Source organism: Salvelinus alpinus, chromosome 1 (genome assembly GCF_045679555.1).
Source record: "Salvelinus alpinus chromosome 1, SLU_Salpinus.1, whole genome shotgun sequence".
NCBI classification, from domain to species: domain Eukaryota; kingdom Metazoa; phylum Chordata; class Actinopteri; order Salmoniformes; family Salmonidae; genus Salvelinus; species Salvelinus alpinus.
In genome coordinates, this window is record NC_092086.1 from 42,655,290 (window position 1) to 42,674,491 (window position 19,202).

At 44.5% G+C, this 19,202-nt stretch overlaps 1 protein-coding gene across 2 annotated transcripts in view; it reads right to left on the reverse strand.

The window, feature by feature from the left end:
• The window catches only part of LOC139576680 (myosin-10-like), a 58,319-nt gene that overhangs the window by 26,733 nt on the left and 12,384 nt on the right, over positions 1-19,202 (reverse strand). For both annotated transcript variants that reach the window (XM_071403025.1, XM_071403015.1), the window contains exons 3-4: positions 18,018-18,174; positions 1,378-1,405 (exon numbers count right to left, since the gene is read on the reverse strand). In XM_071403025.1, coding sequence (XP_071259126.1) covers positions 1,378-1,405; positions 18,018-18,174 — 185 coding nt within the window. The remainder of the gene's footprint in view (positions 1-1,377; positions 1,406-18,017; positions 18,175-19,202) is intronic.

Consider the following 19,202-nt stretch of genomic DNA (forward strand, 5'->3'; position numbering starts at 1 on the left):
GGTGGTGTGGGGATATAGTGTAATATATGTTAATCAAATGCCATTTCAGATTATTTTGATGTTTTGTTGCACCCTCGACAACTACTGTGATTATTATTATTTGACCATGCTGGTAATTTATGAACATTTGAACATCTTGGCCATGTTCTGTTATAATCTCCACCCGGCACAGCCGGAAGAGGACTGGCCACCCCTCATAGCCTGGTTCCTCTCTAGGTTTCTTCCTAGGTTATGGCCTTTCTAGGGAGTTGTTCCTAGCCACCGTGCTTCTACACCTGCATTGCTTGCTGTTTGGGGTTTTAGGCTGGGTTTCTGTACAGCACTTTGAGATATCAGCTGATGTAAGAAGGGCTATATAAATACATTTGATTTGATTTGATAAAGCTCTTTAGATCTAGTCCATAATTGAAAACCAGCAGGATGGCAGGACCTTGCAAATCACTTCAGTATAACTCCCATTCTGACCAACTAACAGATGCTAATGCTGCTCACTTCACTCCCACATACTGAAGGCTTGTTCTGCCTTCTTCCCTGAATCTAAGAGCTCGACTGTAAATCTGAAAGGAGTGACTGGGGTGCAACTCTGCATGGAGGAAAGGACAAGGACAAGAGGGGGTACGTCACTGAGACCCTACTTAAGGTGCAGCCACATCAGTCTCAGCGCCAGACAGGTTACTTTCCAGCTCATAAAGCTGCTGAGTCTCCTCTGGAATCGGCCCACCTTAAAAAACAACCTCTACCTTCTGAGTCCTCTTTCAGAGATGGTGTCAGAGCAGGACTTGGCAGGCTGAGGCGATCTGTTTACCTTACTGGGCAGTTTAATGAGGTAATGTTTCAGGAGCAGGACAGCTAGCATACTGATGGAGCAGAGCAGAGGCCTCTGAGAACATCATCAGGCGTCATCAGGTGCATTAGCATAATGCAGTTTAGATAAAGGATTGGGCTGATAATACACCTCTGATATGGAACACTGAAATATACACATAACAAATGTTTTGATATGTTAAATTTAGTCAATGTCATTACCCCCATTTGATTACCTCGACTAACCTGTAGCCCTAAACATTGACTAGGTACCAGTACCCCCTGTACTATGGCCTCGTTATTGTTATGTAATCTTATTGTGTTACTTTTTATTTTATACTTTAGTTTATTGAGGAAATATTGTCTTTACTCTATTTCTTGAACTGCATTGTTGGTTAGGGGCTTGTAAGTAAGCATTTCACAGTAATACCTGTTGTATTCGGCGCATGTGACAAATACAATGTGATTTGATTTGAAAAGCAAGCTGTTTTCAATCATGTAAAATGTTTCAGTGAAATGTGAATGAAAAGGATGTCAATAGAAATGATCCCAAAAGAGTAGTAGGATACTCACGTGCAAAGGATTGATTGGTCTTCACGATCTGTGGGAAAAAAACAAAAAGACAGAGTCAGAATCAGCCTATTCCACTACAGATAATGTCCACACACACACATAGGCCATTTCATGACATCCAGACACCCCCCCCCCCCCCCATATGCAGTGTTTATGTCTACAGGAGTCCCCTGGCCTGCAGTGACAGTGGGCTCCTGTTCTGCTCCAGCAGACACTGAGGAGTGTGATCAGATCAGCCTTACAGCCCATTCATAAAGACTCTAGCTGTATGAGAGACAGTCATGCTGTGTCAGGGTCAGATCTTAACACGTCTTTCATTTCAAAAGAGATTTCGATCCATAGCAGATTGGACATGCCTAGTCCTAAACTCTGAGGGCAGCCATGCAGACTACAAAAACTAGGATCCACAGAGGACTGCTCTGACACCCTGGCTCTGTGGTTGAGTAGGTGTTTGATATTATCAAATCATGCCCTAATTTCATCCATATATTGAAAAACAAGATATTCAATATGACAGAACTACTAAAGTTGAACACCCAGTTACAGGGAATTCCCAGATGAAAGCCGCCAATTTGGCAAGTGTCTTCCTCCACGCTGCAAGGCAAGTGTTTAATCCAGTAAACACAAGCAACGGGTGAGGTTAAAGAGTACTGGGCCTAAGTCTCAGATGTAGCTGGATATCACTGAGTGTATACAGGTGCTCTGAAACTAGTGCATAATAATGTTTCCATAACCTTTTATTCTGCCGACGGTGGTATGATAAGATCCCTAGCTAGCTACAATTGGGGGCTACTAAATGAAATCAATATTCCATTTAATTTGGAACGGCAAGCCAGACAAAATTAAACAGGCCTATTTATATAATGAATATGAATTCAGAGGGCATAAATGATTCAATATTAAAGCATTAGACCTCTCACCAAAGGATTCAGTCATACAACAGGTATACTTAAATCCAAACTGGTTCTCTAGCAGATTAGCAGGAATGTCTCACCTCATGTTCATGAATGGCCCTTTTCCCTTTATTCAGATTACAACCTCTCACTTTCGGTTATTTGAAAATGAAATCATCTCCAAAGTATCACTATTTTTAAAACAAGTCATAGAAAGTTGGTTGCAATTTCAGTTTAATCGACCAGAAAAGACAGAACAAATATTACAACCAATATTATGGTTAAACTCAAATATACTAATTGATTTAAAAAAAACTGGTATGATCTTTGTAAATTATATCATAAATAGGACTGGTGGAGTTGTCACACATGCAGCTAACAAAAATATATGCAAATGTCTGCTTTAAATTACAACCAACTAATTGCAGCATTACCTCAAAAATGGAAGAGGCAAGTGGAAGGGGGAAAAAGTAAGGAACTTGTCTGTCGGCCCTGCATTAAAGAACAATATCGGAAAGTTGTGATAAATATAAAATTTAAGGACCAAAAAAATGTATTGACTGCTGTGCCATATAGATTGCAAAATATAGATTGCATAAACACTTGGTTTATGTACTGATACACAAAATGACGCTGGATTCAAAAAAGGTTTTTCAATTTAAATTATTATACAAAATTCTTGCAACCAATAGAATGTTATATATATATGGGGGATACAACCATCCCAGCTCTGCAGATTTTGCTATAAAGAGATAGAATCATTAAATCATTTGTTCTGGTACTGTCAATATGTAGCTTGTTTTTGGTCACAGTTTCAGGAATGGCTGAAGAATTGCAACATTTACCTGGAGCTAAATCTGCAAATAGCACTGCTGGGTGATTTAAAAGTCATAGTCAATCCACCAATAATATAATAATATTCTTAGCAAAAATGTTTATCTTTAATTGACAATATGTAAAATCTTTGAGAATAGAAAGGTTCAGAACTTTTCTGAAACATCACAGCTGAAAAATATATGGCAAATATAAATCAAAACTGGATGGTGTTCAGAGATGGATGGGAGGGGTTGAGGGGAGCTGAAGGGTGGGACTAAAAATAACAAGATAACTAAATGTAAAATATACTGTGTCAGTAAAATGTATAAAGGTTCAGAATTTTTGTGAAACAGCACAGTTGAAAAATATATGGCAAATAGAAATCAAAACTGGATGGTCTTCAGAGATAGATGGGAGGGTTTTGGTATTGGATAGGACTAAAAACAAATAAAAGATAACTATTGTAAAATATACTGTGTCTGTAAAATGTATAGTATGTATAAGCTGGAAGGTGAAGCCAAAGTGTTGTTGTCCATTAGTTTACTACAATTAGGGGAGGGGTGATAGGGTTAGGAAAAACAATAAAGGAAAATATATATATTTTTTAAATATTTTTTTTATATATATGTATATATGGGGGATTGGAAATTATGCAGACAATTACATTGATGTAAGCCAAAATCTATATTCAATATTAAAGCTGATCTAAAAGTCAATGTTCAAATAGCCTAGAACAGGGCTTTCCAACCCTGTTCCTGGAGAGCCAGCGACTTCTAGGTTTTTGCTCCAACCCTAATCAAGCGCGCCTGATTTTAATAATTAGCCGGTTGATAAGCTGAATCAGCGAGGTTACAACTGGGGTTGGAGTCAAAACCTACAGGACGGTAGCTATCCAGGAACAGGGTCGGAGACCCCTGGGTTAAAAGCATAGATAGAGACAGATGCTAGATAGATCAGTGCTCTGCCAGAGAAATACCTGCTGCAGCTGCTGTCCTCATGATTCTCCTTCTGCCTCTCATTATTCACCCCCCCCAGCCCACTCATGACTCAGCATCTATTCACCATCTCCTCTAACAAGAACCTGCTCTGTGGACTGGACACAGTAACTCAACTCTCTTTTTTTCTCCATAGATTGACTCTGCTGACGCTCTTTAGTGGGTGTTGTGGAGGCATGCCAGTTTATCTGAGTGGCTATCAGCCCCCAAAATGTAATGGAACAGGACCTGTCGGAATGATGTGACAGGCACTCTCTCAACCCTTGAATGTATGGGAAATGAAATCACAAAGTTATTTGGGGATAGGTGACATAGCTGACATGACACAGTGACACCAGAAGGTATATCATCCGGAGGGATGTAACACACAGAGTCAACACAATGAGGGTCTCTGGGTAGGAAGCTATTTGAGTCCAGATGGAAACATCTTGTAATGTGGACAAACATCATAGCCACTGAGGCACCTCTGTATTTGGATAACCTTTTCTCCTAAAATGCAGACAACATTCTGACGCTGTAAGGATGGAGTCCTCGACATGCATGGGAAGAAAGACAGAGGTTGTTTCATTTCCTGTGGAAATCCTCCAAACGTACCTTAAATTCCTAAACATCAATATCACTGGGAGGAATGGCCCCTCCACTAATACCACCAACTCTTATCACCTCCATCAATATCTAACCAGTATTGCTGTACTCCCCAATCTCTGAATGGGTTTGATTTCACAGCCCCGCTGCTGTAGGTTACACTGATAAAGTTGGCGTGTCACATTAAAATATGTCTGTGTAGCCCCGGCATTACAGACAACCACGCTGTGAGTGGTCTCTGTCGCCAGCAGAGCGTATCCCCTCCACTGTCTGCTGAACCAGCAGCCTGCCTGATGCCCCTAAATCTACCCACCCTGGGGACGACGCTTTTGAGCCAGGGAGAGAGTGGGAGAGGGGTGAAGTGAGGACACACTGATTCTTTGTGTGCATGTGCATCATGAATAACTCATGAATCCACTGCAAGTTTTAAAAGAGAAAGACATGTCTCAAACGGTGAACATTGACATGATGACAGCTACAGTGGATGGTTCTAGATGAAACAGTCAGAGCACTCTCAGAAGGGATCAGAGGGACACGAGCTTACTGTGTATGTGTTGGTTACAAGTCTGGTCCTATAGCAACCCCTTCCCTCTCTGTGTCTCTGTCATAGCTCTGTCCTCACTCCCTAAAAGCTCATTGTGCCTCAGCTCCATTCAGACTCACCCTGGCAGTCCATGGTATGAGGTGTTGTCAGTGTGAGGTGGCCTGTGGAGGTCTGGGGGTGACTCAGCCACACTGAAGGTCACCATTGGATACCCTTTAAGGTCACTGTGTTTACCTTACCAGCCCCATGTCCCTCTGACTAGACAGCCACAGAAGGCAGCTGTCACTGCTGGACCCTGCGTCATGGGTACATTGCTCCCCAGCCCAAGCCCATATTTGATCAGAAGATAAAGAGCTTACATGGTTTTATTAAGCCCACAGATCCGGGACTGTGACCTCATGACAGATTTGAACAATGAGTCCCAGGAACAAATATAACTCTACGGATGATCATCTTTAAACTCAAATGATGGTTTGAATGATAAATCATTCATGTCGGTCACCTTTCATCAGAGGACTGACTGGCTACCTGAATGTCTACCAGGTGTTATAGGCATGACCTTTTGTTATGTCACTATAGTGTGAACTGCTGCTGGCGACTAGTCACACTGATAAATGACCATATCGTTGAGCGCTCCTATTTCTCTGGCCTGTGGTGCTCTTTTTTCCTCCCAGAGACACAATGTCTGTTTCTACTCATACCTGTCTATTGCTCTATTACAGACAACCTTTCCTCTGCCTCAGCCAACCCCAAAAGCTATTGCTCTCCAAATTGTATGTGTCTGATGAGAATAGCAAAACAGGACGGATGATCGATGGGTTGCTGAGTAGAAGTGGCCAGGTTCCTGACTACACAGCAGACTCCAGAGCTCCACAGGTCAAAGTTTGATTACTCTTCCTCTCCGTGACAGAGCTTTTCACTGGGTTTTCATGAGAATAACTTTCTATTTAACTCCGATGGTTATCATCCACGTCATGATGATTTTCAACCAGACCTTGTAGCTGTGATCGCTTTGAATCGAAGCACCCAACACCGAGCTACATCAACTCAGATATACATGATTAGAATATTATTCACATCAAGGAGCAATCGCGTTTTTAAAAATGGCAGCTGATTGTCGGTAGTCAGCGATAATGATGACCTCAGCCACTGATTCATCGATCCAGTCACAGATATAAAATGGTACGCTGGTCTCTACCTACTTCCTCTGTTTTCTCTTGTTCTAATATTCTCTCCTTGACACCTGCCTTACTCCCTCTCCACTGATGAAGGGTTAGGCCTCCTGGGCCTACTAACAAGAGGACAGGGTCAAATCAGTACATACATTCATCAAGCTGTGGACGACTGAAAAACCCTTTCTGAAGGCTCAGGAAGGCTGATTTCAGTACAATCAAGCTGGCAGTCTCCTGCCATCAATTCAGAGTGAACAGTTCACTATAACCAGGGGAGAACCTATACCCCTACCAACGAAATACAACAGTTCAGATAATGGTTGGGCAGACACAAACATGTCCTTGGCCTTGTTGTCTGTTGCTCCACACAGCATGTAACAACTACGGGAATGAAAGAGATAGAAGGTGGCACACATAAACAACAACGCATCTAGGTCTACATGGACAAACAACCCTCTCCTCGTCTCCCGCCTGGGCCACGCGGCAGGAGACAGACTGGGGATCCGTTTTCCACTAATCATTTATTCCCCAGACGGATGAATCTACTCATTCCACACATTCCAGACCCCCCTCAGACCACCCCTTTTACCCCCTCAACCTCTCCCCTCCTCCCTCAACTAGCCCCCTGATCTCTCAACATTCCCATATACTCCCCAAAACATGTCCAAGCCTCCCTAATCTTGAAACGTAGGAGTACAGCGGAGCCCAAGTATGGATTGTAGTCTACTCCATTCCACGCTTCGTGCAGGACCACTCCAAATTCAAACAAGTCAAAGAGGCAGAGAAAATAATGGTTTTATTCTGACTTCATGGGGTCTGTAGTTAGTGAAATATGATCACAGACTAGGGGAGGCAGGGTGAGAGCTGGTATGAGAAAACAGCCTCACCACCACTTCAACTGGATACAACACTCTTTTTCCACATCCTTCTTCCTGCTCTCTAAATTAGCTTCATAAAAGAAGTCATAAAACCCTAACAAACGCAGTGCTAATTCTAGAGCCATGGTTACCACTTTGCACACATCAGAAATCCTGAGTGATGGCCAGTATTCCCCATACACTCTAAGGGCATATCACTACCCAGGCCTCCCCACCCTGTACACAGACACAGACACTCATCAGTCATAGTAGAGCAGAGGCATGGATCATCTACTACGACTGGTCATTAGAGCAGTAGCAATAGAAAGAGCTGTGGCCTGTTTACTCATATAGAGCAGTCAGGATGGATTCCAGGGGTATTTAAAGCCGGAGGAACAAAAGACTGAGTGTCTGTGTGAGAGTGTGTGAGGTCCCTGCCATGTCTGGGGTTTCTCACTGCTGTATTGTCAATGCTGCGATGCAGGGAGCCTAGCCCAATCTCAATAACCCCTCCATACACACACACTCTCACACACAAAACACACACCCCCGCCAGCCTGCATTCTCAGACGGGTGAACTGGTAATCACACAATTAGATCTGGCCAGTCCTCTCTGTACCTGCTCTGTGTAACTGTCACCTCTGGGCTTCTGAGCTGTTATGTTAACCCACACTAACACTGTGGAGTGCTGCTGCTGAGAGGACTGGGCCAGAGGGAGAAGCCGACATGCACCGTTCATTAAAGCAGTCACAACACAGTATGACTCTTTCTTCGTCAGAGGGGGATTCTGGTCACATATCCTGGCGGTAATGAAGCCTGATGAATGTTGTAATGGAGACTGGGCTTTTTTCTCTCCTTTTTTAAATGTATTTTACCAGGTTTTGTCTCATTAAAATACCTACAAAGTGATACTTTCAGACCAGTTTGACACAAAGCTGAGTGTGTCAGATCAGAAGAAGACCTTCCAGTTCTGCCAGCTAGCAGTGCATTGTGGGCTGCAGTCAGTAATCAGTTATGACTGTTGGAATTTGGATGCCCATGGTTCCCCTCACCATCAACGCTGGGGTCCTGGGGCGAGGACATTCCTGTGATGTCACAGAGGGTGGCCTGGCCCACAGCAACTGGTAGGGGTAAAGGGGAGGAGGTGAGGGGGCAGAGGGGGGAGGGAAGCTGTAGACTGCACCCTTCAAGGCCATGGAAACCCACTGACAGTAATACATAGAGAGTAGCCAGTGTGTGGTGGACCAGACTTGGGCATGCAGTGGGCAAGCTAGCATGGCGTCAGTCAACTCGGATACACAGATGAGGGCATTCTAGATGTGGCATTGTAGGCCGGAATGGAATGTGTTGCAGTGAATACTGTAGCTACAATAAATAGCTTCCCATCCTATGAGAGAGAGTACTTTTTTGGTTTGATTCAATGGAAATACAGTGGAAATTGAGATCATTGACAGGAATGGAATAAGGGTCAGATAGAAAGTGATGACTGTTCCCTATCTAGTGGATATGACAGGGGAGGGTCTGTGAAGTGACCAGTGGGACTAGAGGGAGAGAGAGAGGAGAGAGATCCTGCACATTAAAGGAAGGAAGTCATTGTCCTCCCTCACACCTAGCGAGGCTTCCTTCCTCCCACACCTAAGCAAGTTGACCCCCACAGAGGATATCAGCCTTACACACACACACACACACACACACACACACACACACACACACACACACACACACACACACACACACACACACACACACACACACACACACACACACACACACACACACACACACACACACACACACACACACTTTGCTCATACCTCACAAAGCACATTTTCCACATGCTTCTGACGCGGGGGTGAAATGAGAAACACCTGTGAATGTGTTACAGCAGTAACAGAGGCCCATCATGGGGTTCTAATGTAGCCCTGCTGCTGGTGTCAACATCCTAGGGCTTATTGGAAACTGGAATATAATGTCTCTATTCCACTGAATTCAGCACAAGCTGCTCTGAGAGGAGATATAGAGGTACAGGAGAGTGGAAAGTGAAGTCATGGTCTCACTTCAAAGGAGGAGTAGAGACGTATTACTGGTCACTGGAGGGTTAGGTGGGTCAGACAAAGTAGAGACCCATGCAAGGGACCTGCATTACAAATTATGTTTCTGAGCAGTGTTACGCACACGCACACACACACACACACACACACACACACACACACACACACACACACACACACACACACACACACACACACACACACACACACACACACACACACACACACACACACACACACACACACACAGGGGCAGACAGAACAGACAGAACAACAACAAGACTCAATGTTCCTTTTGGTTCACTAAACCCATTGCCCTGACAGACATCCAGCAGCACCAAAATAGCAGGACACACACACTCATGTTCTCAATGCTTAGGCTAGTCACAATAGAGAGGGGGAGCCGCCCTGCCCTGCTCCTGATACAGTCCCTGTTCAGACCCAATCCCTACGTCTGATACAGCTCATCCCTGTTTGGACCCATTCACTAACTCACAACAGAAAGCCATCACTGATTTAAACACGGATGCACCTCATGCTGTTTAGAATGCAGTCACCTGTAAAACAGACTGTTATTCATCCAAGCTCTTACCTACAGAGAGCCCAGTCTGGCAGAGCCCCACCCTACAGTCATCACTGTGAGAACTACAGAATGACTCAAACCTGTCTTCACTCTTAAATATGCTGAAAACAGGTTGAGTCCGAGCATAGAACACCTGCTGCCATCAGGGGGGGTAATACTGTACACCCAGGTTGTTGATCTGAATTCCTTGAATTGCAGCTTCAGATATTCCAAGGGATCTATTGCAGTGTACCATGAGGCAAAATCATGCAGTCCAGTCCTGTCCGTACGTATCTACATTCTAAGTGTGTAGTCACTGCTACATTCTCCAGACAGCGATCCAAACACTCCCTGCTTCCACAGAGATCCTCCATGTCAGAATGTTACCAAGTGACCTGGTTGTCAGTGTTCATCTGCCCACTTTCCATGTATGTCACTTTCAAATAGACATCTCCCATGCTCTCATTTTATGGAGCATATTTACATTCAGGCACTGCTGCTACTTTATCCAGACAATCCAGGCAGTTTTCCACATTTCCCCTCTCCCCAGAGGTCCACTAAATGTGTGTTTGTTGGAATCAGTTGGTTGTATACTGTTCCTCATGTCCCTCCTTTCCCTCCACAGTGGCTGGTGGCAGCTCCAGGGAGGGAGGGAGGGAGTGAGGGGCAGCAGCTTCAGGTAACCTCATCTCCCTGGCTCAGACTGCAGCTATCCCAGCTATGTGTGACCAATGAAAACACTTCTAGACAGTTGACGGTGGCTCTCCCTCTTCACCCACCCACCCAGCACCATGTCTCCAGTGGTGCCCTGCATGCCCAGACCGTGGGTGGATAGGTGGCATTGTGTGGTCACCCAAGACACAGGCCCCAGTATAAGATTGGACAGACCTGCAGCGCTGGGGAAGCTGCCATTCTACCTGAGGTGGTTGAGCTTCCCTCTCTACCCTTACGGAAAAAATACATGAATTTCACGTGAAGTGTTCCAAAAACATGTTTCCATGTGAAGTTAATACGATAACGTGACAACGTGTGATAACATGAAACTACACTTGAAAACATGTGATCACGTGAAGTTTTCCAAAAGACATGTTTTCACATTAATACACGTGAAATTTCATGTGAAATCATGTGATTTTCCACATGTGAAATCATGTGATTTTCTGTAAGGGTACTTATAACAGCCCCATAACCTCTAACATATACAGCAATCTATGATAATATTTTATTTCATAACAGGACTGTCATTCATAGTCAAGGGCTTTCATGGGGTCTCCACTCAACCCCGGTCTGTAATCTCAGACTCTGCTCCCTCCCACCAGTGAAACCTTTAAAAACCAGTGAACTGAGGATAACATGTTCATGTCTCTGGTTTATTAAGGGTGCATTCTTTCCCCCTATTGGAGACTCAACAGTTCATGGCTGTCTGAGATCAGAGATCTATGACAAGAGCCCGCCAACAGAAATACCATTTTATACTGAATGAACTCCACAGCTGTCTGCCATTAGGGGAGCATCTGCCAACATGTGTCTATATGAGTGGGATGTGTGTGTGTACACTGCCATTTGTCTGAAACTCTAGTACATTCACCAAAGATTATTATTTTCACTACAGAGAGAGGGTCCCTAACAGACACACCCCTATCTCCCCTGGCGTGCCCCCTTCTACCATACCCCCGTCCCTCCTGGCCCTTCACACCTGTGCTGTCACTCAGACCTGACCTCTTCCCTGCAGTCAACCCTCTCTGCCCCAACACAAGACCCCCTATTCCCAGCGAAGAGCCCTGTCGGTCCGGGCCTCCCCATACTGCACCCTGGCCCCTTCTCCAGGCAACACAAAGCCCCCATTGTGAGCCACAATACAGGCCGCCCCATTTCTCTCCCGTCTGCTCTGGAGTGCAGGAGCACGTCCAGACCTACATGTCAGCAGCAGGGCGTGCTTCGGACGAGTGGGTCAGAGCAGAGAGAGGGAGCCTCGTCTGTAGCAGTTCCTGAGACTAAAACATGTGTCGGAGAGAGATAGAGAGAGAAAGAGAGAGAGAGAGAGAGTGTCACAAACAAACGACCTGAGGAAAGGGCTACAGCCCATAATAAGCACCTAGAATTATTCAAGCTCTGCTCCTGCTGACAGCTTAGGTGCAGTGAGGCCTCGGTACGGTTCGGTTCACTAACCCCCTGACTGAAGCCAGAGGGCCAGAGACAGGGACGCTGTTACTGTAAATGAGGAGAGAAGAGAATGGGACTGGAGAGAGAGAGAGGGTGATTGGTTGAGGCAGAAGAGAGACTGGTGAATGGTCTGTGAACCTTCCATAGCAATGCTAGAGCCATAGTCTGGGCTGAAGTCAGAACACAGACATTCCACACACTTGTCCTCCTGTGTTCTCCTCACAAAGGAGGAAAAGGAAGGAACCACGTTGGGGAAAGAGACCGCACAAAGCCACCCGGTCGCATTTTTCAGTTAACAGTGCCGTAAGTGAAAGGGTCCCAGAAAGGCCCTGGCAGGATGAGTGGAATATTTCCTTCAATGTCCTCCGAGCCAGAACATTTTGGAGAGAAGGGGAAAAAAGACAGAACAAAATAAGGAATGAAAGAAAATAAGAGTGGAAATGAGATTTTCTTCTCCTCTCAGGAACTGGACAGAGAGCCATTACAGAACAGTGGGGGATCCTTAACAGCCTGAAATGGCTTTTGAAACATCAATAGAGGCAGTCTTTCCACTCCCAAATTAAATAATCTGTACAACACACTGTAAGCACTATGCAGATCAATATTTATTTAACTGTGCAGGATACAAGATACTGTCAATATAAGGTCAGCTACTCAGAAAGTGAGCTGACACACTGTAACTCCTCTGTGTGATGTGCCAGTGTGGGAATGTTATTTTGGTAACACTCATATCCATAGTGAGGCATCCCTCTTCAGGCAGCCGGACAGTCTGCACTCCGCAGTGATCTGAGGGCCATGACACTACCACAATGACTCTGTACTTAGCATGCTGCAGATCGCTAAGACAAGGGATGACCCCATTCTACAGTAGACCCCCTAGGGAGTGTACACAATGACCACTATGTGGCAGGATTGGGGACAGTGGGGCAATGAGGGGGGTAGATTTGACATGGGGCCCCAATTCAAACACCTCTCATGTTGAAACTGAAAGGCAGGCTGGCCACAATGGGTGAGGGCTCTGTTCAGGGACTCAGCCTATATTTAGTTCATGGAAAGTATGATGAGGGAAGGGGTGATTGGTCACAAGGGTTTCATGGCTATCACTGGTTAAGAAACAATAATGTATGTGTGGATGGGGGTGGGGGTGGGGGTCACAAAAGGAAGTAAGTGACGAGACGTTGGGTGAGGTGGGGGGATAGAGGTGTTGGAGTTGGACCAACCAGTAAAGCAGTTGACCTACTGTATACGTGTGGCCACTGGCCAATATCATAACACTACTCAACTCCTCAATAGAACTAAGAAGCAGGAAGGATTACTGCTCATCGCTTCAAGCTCTGGCTAAAAAAACTACAGACACAGACAGTAACAGTCAAAAGTTAGGACACACCTACTCATTCCAGGGTTTTTCTTGATTTTTAATATTTTCTACATTGTAGAATAATAGTGAAGACATTAAAACTAGGAAATGACATATGGAATCATGTAATAACCCCCCCCAAAAAGTGTTAAAAGAATTCTTCAAAGTTTAATTTATTTTTATTTTTATTTCACCTTTATTTAACCAGGTAGGCTAGTTGAGAACAAGTTCTCATTTACAACTGCGACCTGGCCAAGATAAAGCAAAGCAGTTCGACACATACAACAACACAGAATAAACACATGGAATAAACAAACACACAGTCAATAATACAATAGAAAAAATATATATACACAGTGTGTGCAAATGAGGTAAGATAAGTGAGGTGAGGCAATAAAATAGGCCATAGTGGCGAGGTAATTACGATATAGCAATTAAACACTGGAGTGATAGATGTGCAGAAGATGAACGTGCAAGTAGGGTTACTGGGGTGCAAAGTAGCAAAATAAATAAATACAGTATTGGGATGAGGTAGTTGGATGGGCTATTTACAGATGGGCTATGTACAGGTGCAATTGTCTGTGAGCTGCTCTGACAGCTGGTGCTTGAAATTAGTGAGGGAGATAAGAGTCTCCAGCTTCAGCGATTTTTGCAGTTCGTTCCAGTCATTGGCAGCAGAGAACTGGAAGGAAAGGCAGCCAAATGACGAATTGGCTTTGGGGGTGACCAGTGAAATATACCTGCTGGAGCGTGTGCTGCGGGTGGGTGCTGCTATGGTGACCAGTGAGCTGAGATAAGGTGGGGCTTTACTTAGCAAAGACTTGTAGATGACCTGGAGCCAGTGGGTTTGGCGACGAGTATGATGCGAGGGCCAGCCAACGAGAGCGTACAGGTCGCAGTGGTGGGTAGTATATGGGGCTTTGGTGACAAAACAGATGGCACAGTGATAGACTGCATCCAATTTGTTGAGTAGAGTGTTGGAGGCTATTTTGTAAATTACATCGCCGAAGTTGAGGATCGGTAGGATAGTCAGTTTTACGAAGGAATGTTTGGCAGCATGAGTGAAGCATGCTTTGTTGTGAAATAGGAAGCTGATTCTAGATTTAATTTTGGATTGGAGGGAGAGTTAACAGTCTAACCAGACACCTAAGTATTTGTAGTTGTCCACATATTCTAGGTCAGAACTGTGCAGAGTAGTGATGCTGGACGGGCGGGCAGGTGCGGGCAGTGATCGGTTGAAGAGCATGCATTTAGTTTTACTTGCATTTAAGAGCAGTTGGAGGCCACGGAAGGAGAGTTGTATGGCATTGAAGCTCGTCTGGAGGTTAATTAACACAGTGTCCAAAGAAGGGCCAGAGGTATACAGAATGGTGTCGTCTGCGTAGAGGTGGATCAGAGAATCACCAGCAGCAAGAGCGACATCATTGATGTATACAGGGAAGAGAGTCGGCCCGAGAATTGAACCCTGTGGCATCCCCATAGAGACTGCCAGAGGTCCGGACAACAGGCCCTACGATTTGACACACTGAACTCTATCAGAGAAGTAGTTGGTGAACCAGGCGAGGCAGTCATTTGAGAAACCAAGGCTGTTGAGTCTGCCAATAAGAATGTGGTGATTGACAGTCTAAAGCCTTGGCCAGGTCGATGAATACGGCTGCACAGTATTGTCTCTTATCGATGGCAGTTATGATATCGTTTAGGACCTTGAGCACAATCAGCTCGGAAGCCAGATTCCATAGCGGAGAAGGTACGGTGGGATTCAAAATGGTCAGTGATCTGTTTGTTTACTTGGCTTTCAAAGACCTTAGGGGATCTCAGACGATACGAAAGAGAGGTTGATCAGGCTAGCAACAATTTCGGCAGATCATTTTAGAAAGATAGGGTCCAGATTGTCTAGGCCGGCTGATTTGTAGTGGTCCAGATTTTGCAGCTCTTTCAGAACATCAGCTATCTGGATTTGGATGAAGGAGAAATGAGGGAGGCTTGGGTGAGTTGCTGTGGGGAGTGCAGTAAGGGTAGCCAGGTGGAAAGCATGGCCAGCTGTAGAAAATTGCTTATTGAAATTCTCAATTATCGTGGATTTATTGGTGGTGACAGTGTTTCCTAGCCTCAGTGCAGTGGGCAGCTGGGAGGAGGTACTCTTATTCTCCATGGACTTTACAGTGTCCCAGAACTTTGAGTTTGTGCTACAGGATGCAAATTTCTGTTTGAAAAAGCTAGGCTTAGCTTTCCTAGCCACCCTTTGCGTTGATGACAGCTCTGCAAACTCTTGGCATTCTCTCAACCAGCTTCATGGAGGTAGTCACCTGGAATGCATTTCAATTAACAAGTGTGCCATGTTAAAAGTTAATTTGTGGAATTTCTTTCCTTCTTAATGCTTATGAGCCAATCAGTTGTGTTGTGACAAGGTAGGGGTGGTACACAGAATATAGCCCTATTTGGTAAAATACCAAGTCCATATTATAGCAAGAACAGCTCAAATAATCAAAGAGACATTTCAAGAACTTTGAAAGTTTCTTCAAGTGCAGTCGCAAAAACCATCACATGCTATGATGAAACTGGCTCTCATGAGGACCACCACAGGAAAGGCAGACCCATAGTCACCTCTGCTGCAGAGGATAAGTTCATTAGAGTTACCAGCCTCAGAAATTGGAGCATAAATAAATGCTTTACAGAGTTCAAGTAACAGACATATCTCAACATCAACTGTGCAGAGGAGACTGCGTGAAATCAGGCCTTCATGGTCGAATTGCTGCAAAGATACCACTACTAAAGGACACCAATAAGAAGAAGAGACTTGCTTGGGCCAAGAAACATGAGCAATGGACATTAGACCGGTGGAAATCTGTCCTTTGGTCTGATGAGTCCAAATTTGAGATTTCTGGTTCAACCGCTGTGTCTCTGTGAGACACAGAGTAGGTGAACAAATGATCTCTGCATGTGTGGTTAGAATTCAAGGCACACTTAACCAGCATGGCTACCACAGCATTCTGCAGCGATACACCATCCCATCTGGTTTGCGCTTACTGGGACTATCATTTGTTTTTCAACAGGACAATGATCCAACACACCTCCTGTAAGGGCTATTTGACCAAGAAGGAGAGTGATGGAGTGCTACATCAGATGACCTTGCCTCCACAATCACCCGACCTCAACCCAATTGAGATGGTTTGGGATGAGTTGGACCGCAGAGTGAAGGAAAAGCAGCCAACAAGTGCTCAGTATATGTGGAAACTGACTGGGAACAAGGCTGTTGGGAAAGCATTCCAGGTGAAGCTGGTTGAAAGAATGCCAAAAGTGTGCAAAGCTGTCATCAAGGGAAAGGGTGGCTACTTTGAAGAATCTAAAATCTAAAATATATTTTGATTCGTGTAACACTTTTTGGGTTACTACATGATTTTATATTTTATTTCCCAGTTTTGATGTCGTCACTATTATTCTACAATGTAGAAAATAGTAAAAATAAAGAAAAATGTCTAGATTCTAACACAGGGACGTGGCTGCTAAGGGGGCCTGTGTCCAGCACCCTTACCGGTACAAAGAGAATAGCTCAGCTTCTTCCTGAAGATGAAAAGATCTGAGATTCTTTCTCTCCCTGTAGCACTGAGCTGCAGCAGCAGTGATAGTGACAGCAGTACTGTAGGGTGGAAGACTAACAGCCAGAACAGCAAGTCACAGTTCTGGATATATCCAGTTAAGGCCAGCCTGAGGAGCTGTAATGACAGAGAGGCTCCAGGCTCCATCAAATATAATTTAGCTGAGGAGGCAAAACCAGACCCACTGAGAGACTGTACTGTTCAGAAGGCTGATGTTACTCTGAACTCATTGAAACTGAACACACACTGTATCTATTGAAAAGTGTCCCTTTCCAAGGAGCCAGAGATAGATGGAATTTCTCACCGAAGGAGGAAGATTAACAGTGAGTTGTGCATTTCCCTAGGATCACAGGTTGAGTTAATATCATCCTAAGTCTTGATCCTGGGCTCACACTCTCCAAATCCCTCAGTCAGTGGCCATCAATGTTAACAGGCTGAACTTTCACCTCTAATTAAATTGGCTCTTATCTGCAAAGGAGCCAGTGAGGTCCTGGTCCCTACCTGGGATACAGGACAGTCGGCAGGGCAGTTGACGGGCCTTAACACACTGCAGGTGGCCATTAAGGAAGGCTAATTATGAGCGCCAAGTGGTTTTTTACTTAACGCAAACAAATACATGCCATGCTCTGAAATTGAGGCATTCATGTTTTTCAGACAATGTACATAACTTGCAGATAGACAGTACTCTGTGGTTTGTAAAACTACAAGCCTATTGTTGAGCTTTTACACCTTACGTAGTCTATAAGTAGTACAGTATAGTCTGTCTGTCTTAGTAGATCCACATCAATAAGTAGTCTGTCAGACCAATATGGCTAACAGAGGCAGGGGGGCAGCTCAACCATGACTAATGATGCCACTGCCTCCCTGACTCCGGAACCTTTCACACACTAATCTCCTGGATTATGCAGCAAAACCCACGCAATCCACAACTGCCAGTCACACTTTATGCATGTTGCGTCACAGAAAAAGAGAGAGACGGAAAGAGACCACTGAGGAAGGAGCTATACCTCCCAAACACTGCATAAAACAGAGTGAGAGAGGAGGTTTACCTTGGAGCATGCAGCGGTATGCTGACTCTGAAATGGCGTAGATGTGTGGTGGCATCTCATGACGCTTCTTCCCTCTGTACATCTCTATGATGTTCTCTGAGTAGATGGGCAAGTTTTTGTAGGGGTTTATCACCACACAAAACAGCCCAGAGTAAGTCTATGAGAGAGAAACAAAACACAAATACAGTAAATCAACAAAATAAGAGTAAGTTATGAATGCAGATTTTATCTCTAGAAGAGGTTAATATGGGACCGAAGGTTTTTCAATATGAGTTTCCATTGTACTGTGATCTAGGGGGATAACCACTTGTTAGTCTGAGAAGTGATCAACTCTCTCTATGTGGTTGAACTCAATCATCATACATAATTCAAAAGAATTACTCAATCATCATTTTCTAACTCTAGAGTGGCTCTGAAGTGGTCTGCAAAATGTCAGTGCAATTGAGCGGTCATCATTATGCTACATTTTGGTCCCTTACGTCACCATAGTGGGCAGACTGAGCATGCAGTGGCATAGAGGCAATAGTAGAAAACGGATAAAGTGAGAGAAATAGTTGTGGGAAATGCAGTCAACTGGTAGACTAGCTTATCATGAACTATCCAGTTGAATGTAAGATCTGGCGGCTCCTTACAGTGACGCCTCCCCATTAAACAGTTTGAACTCCACAGCCATAGTGAGTGCCTCCTTATCAAGCCCTGTGGTTAATGTTCTGAGAAATGACAGAGGCTTTGGTGGGATATTAGCTCATTCTCATGTGACTGGGGCTTGACATTCTCACTAAAGAGTGGAATACCTACCCTAAAGTACCTACCCTCACACACACATTCACCACTGCCATGCTAGAATAATACAATAACACATATTTTCCAACGTGCAGTCATTGGAAAATAAAATGGATGACCTACGATCAAGATTATACTACCAATGGGATATTAAAAACTGTAATATCTTATGTATGAGTCGTGGCTGAACGACGACACAGATAATATAGAGTTGGCGGGATTTTCCATGCACTGGCAGGACAGAAAAGCTACGTCTGATAAGACGAGGCGCGGGGGTGTGTGTCTATTTGTCAATAACAGCTGCTGGTGCGCAATGTCAAATATTAAAGAAGTCTCGAGGTATTGCTCGCCTGAGGTAGAGTACCTTATGATAAGCTGCAGACCACACTATCTACCAAGAGA